Below are 17,582 nucleotides of genomic sequence, written 5' to 3' on the forward strand. Positions count from 1 at the left end.
TTTAGCTAGTCTCCATGTCAACTCCTCAGTCTCTTTAACCAGCTATTACTAGTTAGCTCTAACCACAATCTCATTATATTACTTGCCCAGCCAGTAATCCAATTCTCCACTATCCCAGCTGCTCACCAGATCCATTTTCCCTCCACTATATCTCCTTTCCCCCAGTTCACTGGTTCCCAGTCTCAATCTCTTTGGCCAACTAGATCTTGTCCACCCCTTAGTTTCTCATCTGATGCCTCTCTCATGCTCTCTTTTAACCAGATTTTAAATTTCCACCATCTTAGCCCCTCTTCGCCTTGTCCTGGGCCCCTCCCCAGCTGAGTTCTAAACTAGAAACCTAATATTCCATTATTATAGTTCGAGTTATTTCTACAAAAGAGCAACAGCGCCTCAATGTTCTAAATATGCAGGTGCTGGATAGAATCTAAGGCTGGAGGCGGGGCAGAACAACAATGCTGAAACACTTTGTATAGTGGGAGTACTGAAAGTGGATGCGTTCTGTGTGTGTCATCATTACTGCTTCAAGCCATTGGGGTGCAGCAGCACTCCTCTCACCCTTAGTTCCAGCATCTCTGCAGCAGAAACGTGGCTTGGAGTGAGGTGAGCACAAGGAGGCACAGAATCTGAAGAAGTATGTGCTGAGGAGCCAGAAAACTACTGCTGGGCTTACAAACCAGCTTGCTAGCTTCCTCAATTAATCATACACAGAAAGAAATGTAACAAGCAGCCTAGTGGACTTGTTAAGTGATCAAAAATAAGCAGGTCCAGTTGTAGGGCTTTACTCCTGACATCTCCAGATAATTAAGAGGATTCCTTTCAAACGGAATGATCTTAGTAAGCAGGATGACCAGGTAATGGCTATGCAGAATGTTGTGTTGATTCTAGAAGCTGCAGCGATACTCACAGCAGGCAGTACCACTCACTGTGCTAGTGCAATCACATACATGTCAATTGTAAGTACACTGACCAAAAAAAAAAGATGAAAATCTAGTGCATTCTAAGATCACCAAGGGAACTCTATACTGGGAAAAAGCTTTGGCTGTTCTGATGAAGCACAAACACACATCTTTGAAGGTAACAAGACACAGCCGTGGGTAGAGGTAGAAAGCTATCTTGTATGTCCTTCTTTGCCTCAAGCATCATTAAACAACTGGCATAAATGCTATGGAGGCTGCAGTCAGTTGCAGTTTATCTTTAAGCTTTCAGAAGCTGTGGGCAAATGGGAAGGTCTCTCAGGATTTCAGAATGCCTGTTCCTGTGCAATACTTAGGGGGGATATGATAGAGGTCTATAAAATCATGAGTGGTGTGGAGAGGGCTGATAAAGAAAAGTTATTTATTAGTTCCTATAATAGAAGAACTAGAGGACACCAAATGAAATTAATGGGTAGCAGGTTTAAAACTAATAAAAGGAAGTTCTTCTTCACACAGCGTGTAGTCAACCTGTGGAACTCCTTGCCAGAGGAGGCTATGAAGGCTAGGACTATAATAGAGTTTAAAGAGAAGCTGGATAAATTCATGGAGGTTAGGTCCATAAAAGGCTATTGGCCAGGGGATAAAATGGTGTCCTTGGCCTCTGTTTGTCAGAGGCTGGAGAGGGATGGCAGGAGACAAATCGCTTGATCATTGTCTTCGGTCCACCCTCTCTGGGGCATCTGGTGCTGGCCACTGTCAGTAGACAGGATACTGGGCTAGATGGACCTTTGGTCTGACCCAGTACGGCCGTTCTTATATTACTTAATCACCCCAAAAGTATGTACTATTATACATCAAGTCTATTCTGAGGTGCTATGCCGAGTGAGTCAATTCTTCATCATAGCACCTGGGCATCACCGCACCTCTGGATGTTTAGGAGTCAGGAAACTTTGGGGTCTAGCACATCAAATTTATACTGAAGTAAGCAACACAGATAGCATCAACCAAAAGGTGGAATGTTTAATTGCGTCAATTGACTCTTCTTCATTTGATGCTTACCATGTAATAATATGCATGAGACCTTCAAAATGTGTGCAATGGAAGGAGAATTTTACAGGTTATAAGCTTTCCTCCAGAAAAGGGATAACTAACTGAGACACTGTGAAATGGGTATGATGAACAAGTGATAACTTTCTCAGAGATGCCATTGTTGCTGCAGCAACATCCGAGATCCATACAGGAACCTCCCAGGAAGCCCCTTCACATTCAGAAGTAGAAATGAACTATTAATTGGGGCACTAGATTATTGGCTACTGTTTCCAATTACAATAGTTCCTAAGGGCCCCCATAGTACTATAAACCATAAAACATTGAAAAGACAATGAGCACAACTGCAATAAAAGGAACATGCTCTTCACAGAGCCTCTAGCTCCAGAGTTTTAAAGATATGGAAAACTCCTTCCCCTCAGTTTGTATTAGTAGCACAACTCAAGAGCAAGGATCTGTAAATTTGGTATTAACTTGGTTAATTACACTTACATTTGGTTAATCTCATGTTTCTGACTTCTGTTTCAACTTCAACCCAGGCTGTAAAATATTCTGTAAGTTCAAACAAATTATCAAAAATCTAGTGCCTCAATTATCAGTTTGTTTCTACTTCTGTAGATGGATGGGTTTTCCTAGGGATTCCTGCATGGATCTCAGATGTTGCTGCAGCAATAATGGCATCTCCAAGAAAAGTATCCCTAGTTCATCAGACCTGTTTCACAAGGTCTCAGGGAAACTTATAACCTGTCTGGAATTAACAAATGAATTAAATTTTAAATTGGACAAAATTTTAAGTTCTCACCTGTATAAGATATGAGCCACCTGGGTCTACATTCACAGATTCATTCTGCACTGTATTCTGTAGTGTAATAGCATCTTCCCTCTTTCGCTCCTTCTGTCCTGTTTCATCATCGTCATACTCATCTAGACTCTAAAAATAAAATATTCAGGTGTAAATATTCAGGTGTGTGTAAAAAAAAAAAAAAAAAAAAAAAAAAGCTATTTCATGTTTGTGAATTGTACACAACAAAAACTGAAGCAATCTATGAAGTTTATATGTCAATATTAATAAATACTTTCAAAGGTTAGTTCAAGATTTATGTATTTTGATTAAATTAACACAGCATTTTGATTCTATATTGGTCAAGCTAAAACAGTTTAAATATAGGGATCAAGTTTGGGAAACTGAGTACATACTTTATCTTTACTATTTAAAAAAAAAAAAATGTTAATTCCGTTCCTCCCCCAAAATTCCCAATTATCTTGAGCAACCTTTGTAGGCCTATATAAGATAGGGATGTCAGTGGTTAACCAGTAAGAATCACCAGTTACTGGCGCCCTGGCTGAGCTGGAGCAGTTTCATGCCTAACGCAGCTGTGCAGAGGCTGCCCCTTTGGGAGCAGGGGGAAATCGCCTAGTCGACTACGCGTTAACATCCTTCATCTAAATTACCACTAATGAGAGTTTTTCTTCTTATAGTAAATGCTACAGGACCAGAGCATTAAAACTTGAAGACCCAGCATTATTCTAATAATTCATTCTGATGAAACACATGACTAAACAAAATAAACCAAAATAACTGAAACTAAAAGGAGAAAGGAATTAATCTTTAGTTCTTACAAACCTGGACTTCAACTAAAGGAATTGTTAAACTGAAACAAGATTTCTCAAATGAAGTGAAGATTAGTGTCACAGTGGATGTATAATATTTTACTTGAAAAATAACACAGATTAAAACTCAATGCAGATTAGGCCCTCCACATTTCAAATAATAAGGGAAAACCCTTTATTTCAAATTTCAAAAGTTGAATTTAGAGATTAGAGTGAGGAAATGTCTCGATCTATCCTGCAATAAATCTTAAAATTATTTAAAAAACAAAAACAAGCAGAAGGTAATATTTCAAACAAACTATATAGGAATTAACATTTTAAAAATGTTATCTGAATTTACATGAGTATTTTTAATAAAGACTCTAGGGAGACAAGTTGCTATTTCAATCAGGAAAAAACCTCATCTACTTCAACTTCATCTTAAATGCATTTATAATTTAGGTTTTGTAGCAATCATAGTGAGATGAAACTCCCCATCACCACCAAATATCACTAGCTCTTCACTGAAAAAGGTTTTTGTCAACTTGCTACTGAGAATTGGATTGAAAAATACTCTTAAAAGTTTTGGATATCAACATCTCATTCTTGATTGGTATGGAATTCTCATCTTCAAAATTTTAGAGAAAAATATTTTAAGTTACTAGCACACTGATTGAGCAGTACATCTCTTCCACCCCCATCACCACTCCTATGAGTTCAGAGGACACACAATAGCAACAATAAATCAACGTTGTCAACGTGAATTACACTCAAATACTCTAAATGCGATTGCAACTGAACTGTGTAGCATCACAGACTCAGTCCCTGACAAGAGAGCAGCTGTGTAAGCTTGACACTGGAATTTCTACTTTGAGCGGGGACTTCCCTCCCCTGCAATTAACAGGGCAGAACCCATAGACCAGCATATGCTAAGGCAATTGCAAGATGAGCAGAGCCACAAAATGCCATGGTGACCTATAATTGCTTATAAACACACTAAAAGAAGTTTGCTGAGATCCACCTGTGAAAAGGATCATCTACTCCTCATGGTTCCTTAATCCAATAAAGCTTGGTCCTTGGCTGACAAGAATTGTTGTCTCTGCAATCGACAACTTTCAAAAGTTCTTACAATATGGTCCATACTCAAAAATACACTAGCTGAAAACCATAATAGCATGCTGGCATAAATGTAACATTTAGAACTATTTTCAAAAGTATTTATGAAGAGCTATTCTTAGCTTTTCATTCTAGTGACCTTGGTCCTAAGTTTTGGAAGTAAAATATTGTGTTATTTACTGACAAAGTAGTAGATTTAATTAACAAGGTATTAGTGAAATATACAAAAATCTCATCACAGGCTGTTTTAATGGTCAGACTCTCTTACTGATGTAATTATTTCTAGACCATTAGGACATTTCAGTCAACTGGAGTGTTGTTTTGCCTTGCATTCCATTCTACTCTGAAATAGTTTGCTTTGCTTCTTAAACCGGTTTCACATCATTAAGCACAACAAACACAAAAATTCATCTCTCTGTCAGCAGTATCAGAGTGCTGAACTCATAACCACTGAGGTGTAATGCTGATGAAAAACTTTTCTTTTTTAATTTTGCTGCTCAATGCGAGGCATTTCAGATCTCTAAAAAATGTGTTTTCCATTCAAATCACTAGTGTTTGGCTACAGCTGATATTCAATGTGACATGTGAACATCTGATCTTAATACAAACCATCCACAGAAATTCCTTAGGTTTTCTAGCATTTCAATAAGTATCTGATATTGTAATATAAACAGTTTTTCTATAAACCTCTACTGTGGAATATAAAAGTAAAATATTTTCAAGTGAATTAGAATGAAGAAAACAGCCATAACAATATTCCTGCACTCTCAACCTACTACCAGTTTGCAGCTGAATTTGATTTACTAAAATAAAAATTAAATTAATCTAAACTGTACACAAACACTTTAGCAGAAACACCATTTGCTGTTAAGAAAAAAACATAATCCCTAATTGTTATTCAGTCGCTTCCACTAAAGGAAGAAGAGTCTCTTAACCACACCAGCTGACACTCAACATCAAATGTGAACACATGGAATTGCAGAGTTCAAGCATCACTGTTTCTTATTTTGAAGCGTTTTCCACTTCCCAGTCATGAATACTATCACATATATATTTTAAGAATGCATCTGTCTGTTCAAGAACTCCTCCTAAACGGTCAAAGCTAGGACCACCAAATTTGGTATGCACCTTCCTCTTATCCTAGCTTAAAGCACGGTCAGGGTTTGGTTGTGCCAAACGGTTGTGAGACGATCTTCCATAATATCGAAATTTAGGGGCCATAGGACAGTGATACTGCAGAGTGACCACTGGGAGTAGCCGCAACACCAGGAGAATGGCCAGCTGAGCAGGCTACTCTGCCCCAAACAATGCTGGAGAGCCCCACACACAACAGGTCCCCCCCCCACCCCGAAGCTACACCTGAGTCCGGGAAACACAGCCAAACCAGGAGAAGCCCCACCAAAGGGAAGCCAGGGCTGGGAACCGCATCCTACCTGCCCCTCCCCGTCCCATCCAGAAGAAAAACTCATCCACCCAGAGGCTCAGCTCAGGACCAGCTGCAGGGTGGGGAAGAGGGGTAAGAGGAGATCAGGGGACAGCATCCAGACCCGCAGCTGGAGGGTGGGTGGGAAGGCAGCTGGAGGGCAGACCTGCAGAGCCAGCTGCAGTCAGGAGGCCAGCCTCTGGAGCTCTGCTGGCCCCTCCCCTGCAGGAGCTGGAAGGTGGGGAAGAGAAGCTGCAGGCTAAGGCCGGTCTGTAGAGTCCACCCTCCTCCCCAGACAAGCTGAAGGCTAGACAGAAGGGTTGCTGGAGGCACAGGGGAGGGACCTGCTTAGGAGGGGGCAGCCTGGAGGCCTGCCCCATCCTGGGCTAGCTGGAGGCCAGAAGTGGGTCTGCTGGTGGCCTCCCCACTCCTAGAGATTCCCTCTGCCCTCAACAGACTGGAGTCCATTGCTGGCCCCCACAGCCTCGGCTCCTGAGGATGAGCTGCTGGTCAAGGAGTTCAGCTCTGGCTCCCTGGGAGGGGCCATCAAGGGAGCAGAGCCACCCTCCCTGCTACGGTCAGCCCTGGTATGCTCCCGTGACCTCCCAGCCTTGAGCCTCGCACTTCCTTCCCCGTCCTGAGGACCCCCCCCCCCCCCCACACACACACACCCCACCCCAAGCTCCTGCGCTCCCCAAACCTTCCAAGCCCACTGCCCTCACCCTCAACTCCTACCCTGAGCCCCCTACCTCCTACTGTAACTTCAGCACCCACCCACCTCCTGTCCTCGCTCCCCACACACTCAAATTCTTGCTGACTTCCGCATCCCCCATCCTTTATCTTGAGCCTCCCACATCCCAGACCCTATGCCCTGAGCCCCCCATCCCTCCCAACCTCTTCCCCAACTCTTCCTTCCATGTCCTGCACATCTACAAGCACTCCCTTCCACGAGCCCCTCCCCAGCCAACACAATCATTTAAATAAAGCACGTACATTTTCTTTTAATTCCCACCTGCTCCCCCCCCCCAAAAAAAATCCTCAACCATTACTATAGCTAAGGACCCGAGAAATAAAAATTAATTTGTTATTTAGGAGGCAAAACTTATCTGACTGTATAGATCTGGTTAGAGGAAAGCATTCATTCAAACACGTTTTTAATCTAGTAAAAAGTACAACGTATCAACAGCAACTTAAAATAATTTTTAGGTAGCAGGGTTCACTAGTGTTGACAATTAAGCAGGTAACTTCAGAAATGGGAGACACAGAACAGTTTTTTTCCTAAGATTCCTTTTTACCATGAAAAAATCAGCCCAAGCACTTGGCTACAACAGGATCCACTTTGGGAGTAACCAACATCTTGTTTCCTCATCTGATAATTTATAAAGCTTAGAAATTTTGCTGCAAGTGTGAAAGTAACACCTTACAAATCGCTCCTTCAGAAAAAGTCACCATTTTTCTTAGTAGTCAGCTGCTGAGCTGTCTGCTCTTGCACATCACAAACCAGGTTTAGGTGTGACAGCATGTTCAACTTCAGTCATAAGGCTTCATCTTCCTCTTTCAAGAGTCATGCGCACCTATGAAACTTAAAAACAAAAACAAACAAAAAACCCACCTCATACACTATTTGGGTATCGAGAACATTTTCCCCAAGAAAACCTTCCAAGGTAGTGGTGCCCTGGCAATTCCTGAAATATTTAGCTAAACCTGTAGCAATTGCTTTGCATTGTTAAAGAATTCTCCATATAGAGAGAACCCAACACCTTTCCAGAATCAGCTAATCTACGCGCATCACAACCAATGAACAGAGACATCTCAGGTGTGAAATGTTCCAGGTGTTTAATAGAAAACATCAACGCTATGGAAAATGCTCAAATGCTGTCTATTTAGAAGCTTTACAAGACCTTTAATACGTCGATCAATACTCAAGTACCTGCTTAACAGGTTTTAGTCACCTATGAGATACATGACAAATATTTGGGACTGAGGACCTTTTGTACTCCATGTATCTTTAAGTGCTTTCCATATAATATAGATTAAATACTAACAAGCTGTGAATACAAAAGACAGGACTATGCAGCACTTTAAAGACTAACAAGATGGATTATTAGGTGATGCAATCAAAAAAGTGAACATATAAAATAGACAAATCAGATTTCAGAACAGAGGAGGGATGAGGGAGGAGGTTAATGTCTATGAGATAATGATATTAGAGGTGATAATTGGAGAAGGTATCTTTGTAATATAAGATAATTAGCATCTTTGTTAAGGCCCATTAGCAAAGTGTCAAATTTAAGCATGAATGACAGTTTAGAGGCTTCTCTTTGAAGTCTTGTGTTAAAATCTCTTTGAAGCAGGATGCAGGTAATCAGATCGTTGAGACAGTGCCCATTCTGGTTGAAATGGCAAGAAACTTTTTTCTTTGTGATCCTGTCTAATATCTGTTTTGTGTGCATTGATTCTTTGGCGAAGTGTCTGAGAAGTCTGTCCAATATACACAGCAGACGGACACTGTTGGCACATGATGGCATAAATTATATTTCTGGATGAGCAGGAATATGTGTTCTTGATCTTATAACTGAAATGGTTAGATCCAATGATGTGTCAGCAGAGTGAATATGTGGACAAAGCTGGCAACCGGGTTTGTTGCAAGGGAAAGTTCCAGGGTTGGTATTAGTGTGGTATGTCCTGTGGCTGTTGGTAAGAATCATCCTGAGGTTAGGTGGTTGTCTATAGAAGACTATGTGTCTGTCTCCCAGAGCTTCTCGGCATGTAATATCCTGTTCCAGTATAGGCTGTAGTTTATTGATAATGTGTTGGACGGGTTTAAGTTGGGGGGCTATAGGTGATGACAAATGGTGTTCTATTGTTGGTTTTCTTGGGTCTGTTTTAAAGTAGTGGCTTCTGGGTATTTGTCTGGCTCTTTCAATTTGTTTTTTTATTTCTCCGAGTGGATAATTGAGGTTTATAAATGCTTGGTAGAAATCCTGAAGTTTCTGGTCTGTCCGTGGGATTAGAGCAGATGAGGTTATATCGAAGGGCTTGGCTATAGACGATGGATTGTATGGTGTGTTCTGGATGGGAGCTGGAGGCATGTAGGTAACTGTATGAGTCAGCGGGTTTTCTGTAGAGAGTGGTGTCTAATATTCCAGTGTGGATTTGTACTGTGATGTCCAGGAAATGGATCTCTTGTGTAGAATGGTCCAGGCTGAGATTGATGGTGGGGTGTAGGTTATAAAAGTCTCTGTGGAGTGCATCCAGTGTTTCTTGGCCATGGGTCCAGATCATAAAGATGTCATCGATGTAGCATAAGTAGAGACGGGGTAAAAGGGGACGGGATCTGAGGAAACATTGTTCTAAGTCAGCCAGGGTTGTGCGTTTAATCCTTGAGGGGGCTATTTAGGGATCTGGGGCAAATCTGTCAGGGATAGTACCTGGTCTTGCTGTGATGGCAGAAGAGTGGACTCGATGACCTCTCAAGGTCCCTTCCAGTCCTAGTATTCTATGAAATTATTTTCTTTTGGTGCTTTCTTCAGGAAATTGAAATAGTGGATGTCCTGGATGTTTTACTATAACATCTTAGATTTTTAATTCCTAGTCATATTTAATAGGCTGTGATTATTCTTCTTCCCTGTCACCGAGTTGTGTAGAGTTTGGCAGTTACTCCTTTTGTTCATATCTTCTCAATTCATCTTCAAAAACAGACATTATCTATATCTATATCATGGCACCTAACAGCCCAAGTCCTGGATTAGAACTCCAATGTACAGTGCCTAACAGAAACAGAACAAAGATGATCCATACGATAAATCTCAACACAATTCACACTTTTCCACTTTGCACTGCAGCACCATGTGGACATAAATTATTTAACTGCCCTGTGCAGTCCTACTGGTGATACTAAAAAGGGACCTAATGCATGATAACATACTGGCCCACGAAAGCTCATCATCTAATAAACCATCTTGTTAGTCTTTAAAGTGCTACATTGTCCTGCATTTTGCTTCATTTGAAATAGGACTACATCAATGAAAATTAGGTACTCAGCGGCGGATTTAGGGCAGGGCAAGCAGGGAGGCTGTCCCAGGCCCCACGCTTCCCGAGGCCCCGCGCATGCGCAGTGTCAAAGGAGGGGCCCCGCAAAATTTCACTGCCCGGGACCCCACGGTGCTGCCCTGGTCCCCACAGCACTCTCATCCGCCCCTGTAGGTACCCTTTAGTTTTCAGCAGTAGGTCTACATGTGGCAGAACAGAAAACACTAGTGTGCTTTACAATTCACATCTCTCTAGTTCACTTTGCAGTGTACACCAGCCCTATTTACAGGACTGGATTGCAATGAGTCTAGGACAGAAGTGCAGGAGAGGAACTCCAGACAGTCATTATAAATAGCACATTTACTGACCTTAGAAATTAAATAAAGAAGTGAGATGTGGCAGTAGTTAGAGAGGCAAGTGAGAATTCTAGGGTTGGAGGGTTAGATGGAAAAGAACAGATTACACTTGTATTGTAGGGTCAAGAACCATGGTAGAGTAAAAGGCTAGAGCAGGGCTGGGCAAAATACAGTCCAGGGGGCCAGATCCAGCCTGCGGGGACCCACGGACACATGCAACTGCCACAATTTAAAACACAGTCCCTGCTGCTCTCCGCTCTGCAAGGAGGAGAAGGCTTTGTGTGATCTCACAGCACCAGCCCAATCCTCAGCTCCAATTGGCCAGAAACAATAAGCCAAGAAGAAATGACTTCAGTCACACACTCAACTGCTATTGGCTGGAAACAGCCAGCCAATTGGAGCTTAGAGATTGGTCTATGAGACCGCGGCCCTTTACCACCTTCCAAAATCTTGGAGTGGCCCCCCCCACCAAAGATTATTGCCCACCCCTGGGCTAGAGGATAGATGGGAGGACGTAAGATGGGGGTCACTGGAGCAAGGAGGACAGCAAAGGAGAAAATTCTGCCTTCCTTGTTACAGATGCAAACTCAAGAGAGAGGGTAGGTCATGTCATCTTCTCTTCGAAGAAGTCTTGTGGGGAGAGAGAAGTGAAGGCAGAAGTGGGGAGGATGTGAAGAGTGAAAAGGTGATAAGGCAGATAAAATTAGATTAAATTAAATTGAAGAAGCCAAACTGTTTAGTTAGCAAAACTGTGGGGAAAGAGAATTAACTTATAAGAGAAAGGCAGCTTTGTCACAGGATTTCTGCCAAACAAACACTTAGCAACGCACACAGGGTAGTGGAGGAAGCAGATATACAAGGATGTGCTAGAGATAGGGGCTAGCAGGATGGACCTTGTAATGGGAGAAAGCGCCAAAAGAACATGGGGAACAGAAGCATGGAGAGAACCAACTACATCAATGGAAGAAAGGGCTGCAAGCAGACAATCAGTCATCCGTGCTGATGAACTGAAAGACATAGAAAGACCATGTGAGAGAGAAAGAGGGCAGTGATTGATGACTAATGAAAGACACCAGGTGATGATTGGATAAAGGAAAAAAAAAACAGCAACAGAAAGAGTATGAGGAAGAGTACTGCTTGGAAAAAAAAGGCTGTCCGAACAAAACTTTTGGATTGGAGAGCTGAACCACGGTTGTAGGTCAAATAAATAAGTGAGAAAATGTGAACTTAGGAGTTGCACCAAAATTTGAGTCACTGAGGAGGAATATGGGAAACTGGGAAGAGAGGACAGGAAAGCAGAGAATCAAAAGAAGGAAGGGCTTGTGGTGCACTGAAAGGGAGAAGGACACAAGAAAGATAGAAAGTATGGCAATAGTCCATTGTGGCTTAACCAAGAGATATTCAATTATCTGAAACTCAATAAAAATTGGCTAGTTGATCATATTAAAAAGGATGACTATAAAAAAAAATATGTAAGGCCACAGCACTTACTGAGATTAAGTTAGCTAGAAACATACAAGGATAACAAGAAAACATTCTATAAATAGTTTAGAAGCAAGAATAAGAAAGGACAATGTAGACCTATTATGCAATGGGGGACACAATAATAGCAAATGTGGAAATGATAGGAGTGTTTTGTTTCAGTTTTTATCAACAAAATTAGTGAAGTGTTTGGACATCTAACAGTGAATGCCATTGAAAATGAGGTTGGACTGGAAGCTAAAATAGAGAAAGAACAAGTTAAAAATTACTTGGACAAGTTAGATTCCTTAAAGTTATAAAGGTCTGACTAAATACATCCTAGAAGGCTCAAGACACCAATCGAGGACATATCTGAGCCATAACCTTTGAAAAGGAAGACTAGAGATATTCTAGGGGACTGAAAAATGGCAAATATAGTGCTCATCCACAAAAGGAAATAAGGACAATCCAGGGAATTACAGGTTAGTCATCTTAACTTCGTTACCTGGAAACAGAATGGAGCAAATACTTAAAAATCAAGCAATTTGTAAATGCCTCAAAAATAATAAGGGAATAAGTAACAGTCAGCATGGATTTGTTCTTAACAAAATGTGTCAAATCTACCTGACAGATTTCTTTGTATGGAACAAGCTTTATAGATGAGGCAAGAAGTAGCAGATGTGGTGTATCTTGATTTTTAGTAAGGCTTTTAATGCTGTCTTGCATGACTCTCTCAAACGAACAAGGGAAATACAACTTAGATGGCACTACTGTAAGTAGTGCATAAAAATTTGTTGGAAAACATTCCCATGAAGTAATTAGCAGGGCCTCTCAGTCGATCTTGAAGGTCATAGAGCTCAGTTCTGTGTCCAATATCTTCACCAATATTTAGATAATAGCATAGATAATACCCTTACAAAGTTTGGTACTGATTGCAAATGCTTTCAAGGTTAGGATTAAAATTCAAAGTGTTCTGGACAAAACTTCAGATCATTTTTCCAGAAAACAGGATGAAATTCAATAAAGCCAAATGCAAAGTACTCCATTTAGGGAAGAACAACCCATACAAAATAGGAAATGACTGCCTAGGGCAGAGTACTGCAGAAAGAGATCTGGGAGGTCATAACAGATCACAAGCTAACTATAAGACAACAGCGTAACAGTTGCAAAAGAAGCCAACATCATTTTGGGATGTATTAGCAGGACTGCTGTATTCAAAACACAAGGGCTACGTCTACATTGCGCGCACTCATTTGCATACTTAATGAGACGCCATTTTTTGCAAGAAGGAGCAGTCTATACTCCTGCGACAGTCTACATTGCTCCTTCTTGCGTAAAAACCCCCTCTCACGCAAGAGCCATTCTGCCACTTATTTTCAGGCAGAAAGGCTCTTGCACAATAGAGGGCTTTTGCAAAAATGGCATCTCATTTGCATACGTTCTTGCACAAGACAGCACAATGCAGATGTAGCCAAAAAGTAATTTTTCTGCTCTATTCTACAATGATATGGTCTCAAATGGACTTCTGCCTGCAGTTCTGGTAGTCACATTTCAGGAAGAGTATAGACAAATTGGAAAAAAAAAGTCCAGAGAAGAGCAACAAAAATGACTAAAGATCTAGAAAACATGACCTTTGAGAAAAAAAGATGACAGGGAACATGTTAACAGCTTCAATTGGAGTAGTGTGTCCAGTTCTGGGCATCACATTTCAAGAAAGATGGAGATATTGGAGAGAGTCCAGAGAAGAGCAATAAAATGATTAAAGGTCTAGAAAATAAGACCTATGAGGTAAGGCTGAAGAAATTGGGCTTGTCTGGTTTAGAAAAGAGAAGACCAAGAGGGGACATGATAGAGGTTTTCACGTATCTAAAAGAGAATTACAGGGAGGAGGGTGGGAATTGTTCTCCTTGGCCTCTGATGATAGGACAAGAAGCAATGAGCTTAAACTGCAGCGAGGGATGTTTAGGCTGGACATCAGGAAAAACTTCCTGTCGGGGTGGTCAAACACTGGAATAGATTACCTAGGGAGGTTGTGGAATCTCCATCTCTGGAGATATTTAAGAGCAGGTTAAACAGACATCTATCAGGAATGATATAGATTATAGACTGTGCTTGGTCCTGCCACGAGGACAGGGGACTGGACTTGATGATCAGTCGTGGTCCCATCCAGTTCTAGTATTCTATGAATCTATGATTCTTCAAGTATATAAAAGGTTATTACAAGGAGGAGGAAGAAAATATATTCTCCTTAATGTCTGAAGATTGCTTCTTGTGCTATGGGCTCAAGTTACAGCAAGGGCAGTTATGAATTTTTTTTCTAATGTCCAACAAAACTGCCAGGGTGTTTAAGAACTGAAATAAATTGGCCAAGGACATTGTGGAATCTCCATAATTGGGGATCTCCATAATTGGGGATTCTTAAGAGAACGTTAGATAAACATGTCAGTCAGGGATGGTCTAATATAACTCAGTCCTGCCATGTGTACTGGAGACTGGACTAATGACCTCTCAAGGTCCTTCCATACCTATGATTCTATAGTGAGAGCTGGCATGCATTGTGTGATTTGCTATGTCGGGGGTGGAGGGAAAATCCTTTTGATATTCTTGCTTGACTCTGAGTGCACTCAGAGAATGGAGTGGCTTATTGTCTTTTTCAATTCGTTCAAGGAGTGATGCACATTTGTTATTTAAGGACTTAATGTGTCAGGCTATCCAAAGTTTTAACTGTAAAATATTGAAAGTCCTCTGCATCCAATATTTAGTGGTCTAAATATTAGATTGGGGTGGGGGAAGGGAACGGCTGCCATTTTAGGTCAACAGTTTCTCTACAGTTTGTGTACTGTTTTCAGGTCAGAAACTTGGTAAGATTTCAGCTTTGTCCTAATAAATATTGGTAATAATTTAATGATGAAGCAAAGAATCAATTACATATCGTTTCCTATCCATAGAATAGGGATAATGATACTAGTCTCCACTGCAAAGTACTTTAAGATGTATTGACGAAAAGCACAACATAAGAGCTAGATATTATATATTGAAAGTATGGTCTTTACATGCATTTGCCATATTGGGGTTTGTTCTATATTTTATTGGCCAGGGCTCCACTGATATGGGTCATCTTTATCTGCTTCTTCTATTACATATAAAGGAGGTTCTGAGATTAAGCCATTCACTAAGTCTGAGGAGAAGAGGAAGAAATGAATACAAGATGTTCATCCAAGAGATAAATTAAACTCCAATTCCCATATGGTGCAAATTAAACTGCTATTCAGGGACAGATGACCGTTCTGCAGGGCCCCGGGCAGCATAATTCCGCGGGGCCTCCCCCTTTGCCATGGCGCATGTGCAGTGACGCCATGCGCATGCACGGGGCTTTCTGAAGCGCGGGGCCCGGGGCGGCTGCCCCGTTCGCCCTGCCCTATATTCACCCCTGCTGCTATTAATACAACTTTATTCTGTGATAAATTCTCTTAGCAGCCAGTGACAGCCCAGGAAGATTACTGGCAGAGTATATGGTTCAGGTAAAGACAATTTGGAGTTCTTGTTACAACTGCTCTATAATAAATCCATTTGGAGGAGGTAAGGGAGGAGTCTGGATGAAAATTCTGCTACTAGTATTATTAACATGTGCTTTTAATTTCTCATACTACAGGCTAAACCCTGTAATAATGTCACTTGGAAAAGAGAAGGCTGAGTGAGCATGAGGGTAAAAAAGGAATGTTTTCACAGGCGCAGTTAGTAAATACCATTGGCTCTAGCAGACATTTTGCCTTAAATGGAAACTAACACTGATTTAGCTAAAAGAAACTTCTGCTACAATAGAGGTGACAGGCTAGCTATAACTCGTGGTTGTACCTGCTCTAAAACTCATAAAAGCAGTAGGATGTTTGATCACATATATTGCCTTTAAAGTGTATTTCATTCTACACTACTTTAGAAACGCTTCATTTTTCCTCCCATTTTATGTTTGGCTTTTGCATAACTTTGGCTGAGGAAAAAAAGAACCAAAAAAAAGTGTTCTATACAAATGTAAGAATTATATACAAATGTAAGAATTATAAAAACTGAAGTAAAAATAGAACTAGCTCACAACTAGGATAGCTCTTATAAGGCCTTAGACAGTTTAAGGTTGAGAGAACAGCTTCAGATAAAAAAAAAAAAAATCAGAGCTGAAGCTTCACTCAAAAGTGGAACTAAGTTCATTTGCAGATTTTTTAAAGGGTCTCCATTTTTATCTTTTACTTTTGATACACCCCTGCAATTACTCATTTTATCCAAGTAACACCAGAGTTTTCTCTTCAGCCTCCATCTCCCACCCAGATTTCCAGTCCAATTTTACAAACATAAATATACTTGTAGCTCAAAATAGGACTCAAAACACCCCAACAGTATCAGAGCTGATCCTACTTTAGAGGGTGCCTCTGAAATGAACATTTCTAGACCTTACTGTCACTCCACATTAACCATATATGCATGAAAAGGACCAAGTCTGTCTGTCTGGATTAAAGATTTACGAATGCAGGATGAGGGTCATTATCTCAAACCTTCAGGGCATGTAAAACACAGAACATTTTCCTAAAAACTCTCATGGTTGCAGTTTCCCATTTCCACTCATTCTTTGCCATCAATGCTAGCAATGATAAAACAACATTAGTTTAGGATGGATTCTGCAGCTGCCAGAATTTTCTGTTATCACTTTGTCTAACGCGGCTCAGAGAAGACAGACACACACTCATTCATCTTACCTATCCATTTTGGTAATTAAAGCATTATCACCTTGTACAAGCAATCAGCCACTACAAAACACTTCCCATGGAGCTGACCTAGCGGTGACAGTGGTGGGAAACTTTTAGGAAGAAAAATCTGTTGTAGGTATGAACACAGAGACTGCAGCACTCCCCCTAACATTCGGGGGAGGGGGGGAGAGATTAGACTTTTTATTTCTATTTCAGACAAATTTTCTGCTGTGTTAAGTTTACAAAACCACTTTGATTTCCTTAGCACAGCTATGCTCTAGGTAGACTTCCACCACATTGTTCAAACAGCTATTAAATATCCTCTTAAGGCTGTTGACAGGTCTATACTATAGTGACACAACTATGATGATGCAGCTGTGCCACTGTAGTAGTGAAGCCACACAATCTGCACTGAATTCCAGAATACACACCTTTGATGATGTATATACTATCTCGCATGAGTGCAAACGTTGAGTATTACTCATATAAGAGAGAGAAGGACAAGATAAGATAATATAAGGAAGAAAGGACAGACTGCAGAAAAAAAAAAAATCACTGACTAAGCTATTTATGGCCTAATTAATATTAGTCTGATCAAAATGTTATTATATAACTCAGTATCAATATTACTTATTTTTAGTAGCTAAAGTTTACACTGTGGGGGTGTTTGGCCTTCAATCTTGGCTATGACTGCATAAATGCATGCAGGTTCAGACTTTAAATTAAATACCAAAATGTGTTTGCAAAGAATGCACATTTTGAAGCAAGTCTTTTCAATCACTATGATACCATGCATACCTATGAGGATTTACATTTGAGGAAAAGCAAAACCTGAGTTTTGGGCAATGGTTGGATTTAAACATAAAATGTTACATTTTTAAATTCTTTAAATATTCTACCCTTTCTG

General features: G+C 40.7%; 1 protein-coding gene across 2 annotated transcripts in view; it reads right to left on the bottom strand.

Moving 5' to 3' along the window:
- PAWR (pro-apoptotic WT1 regulator) overlaps positions 1–17,582 on the bottom strand; it is a 125,775-nt gene that overhangs the window by 43,690 nt on the left and 64,503 nt on the right. For both annotated transcript variants that reach the window (XM_075932346.1, XM_075932341.1), the window contains exon 3: positions 2,764–2,892. In XM_075932346.1, coding sequence (XP_075788461.1) covers positions 2,764–2,892 — 129 coding nt within the window. The remainder of the gene's footprint in view (positions 1–2,763; positions 2,893–17,582) is intronic.

The sequence above is a fragment of the Pelodiscus sinensis genome, chromosome 1 (genome assembly GCF_049634645.1).
Source record: "Pelodiscus sinensis isolate JC-2024 chromosome 1, ASM4963464v1, whole genome shotgun sequence".
Classification (NCBI taxonomy): Eukaryota; Metazoa; Chordata; order Testudines; family Trionychidae; genus Pelodiscus; species Pelodiscus sinensis.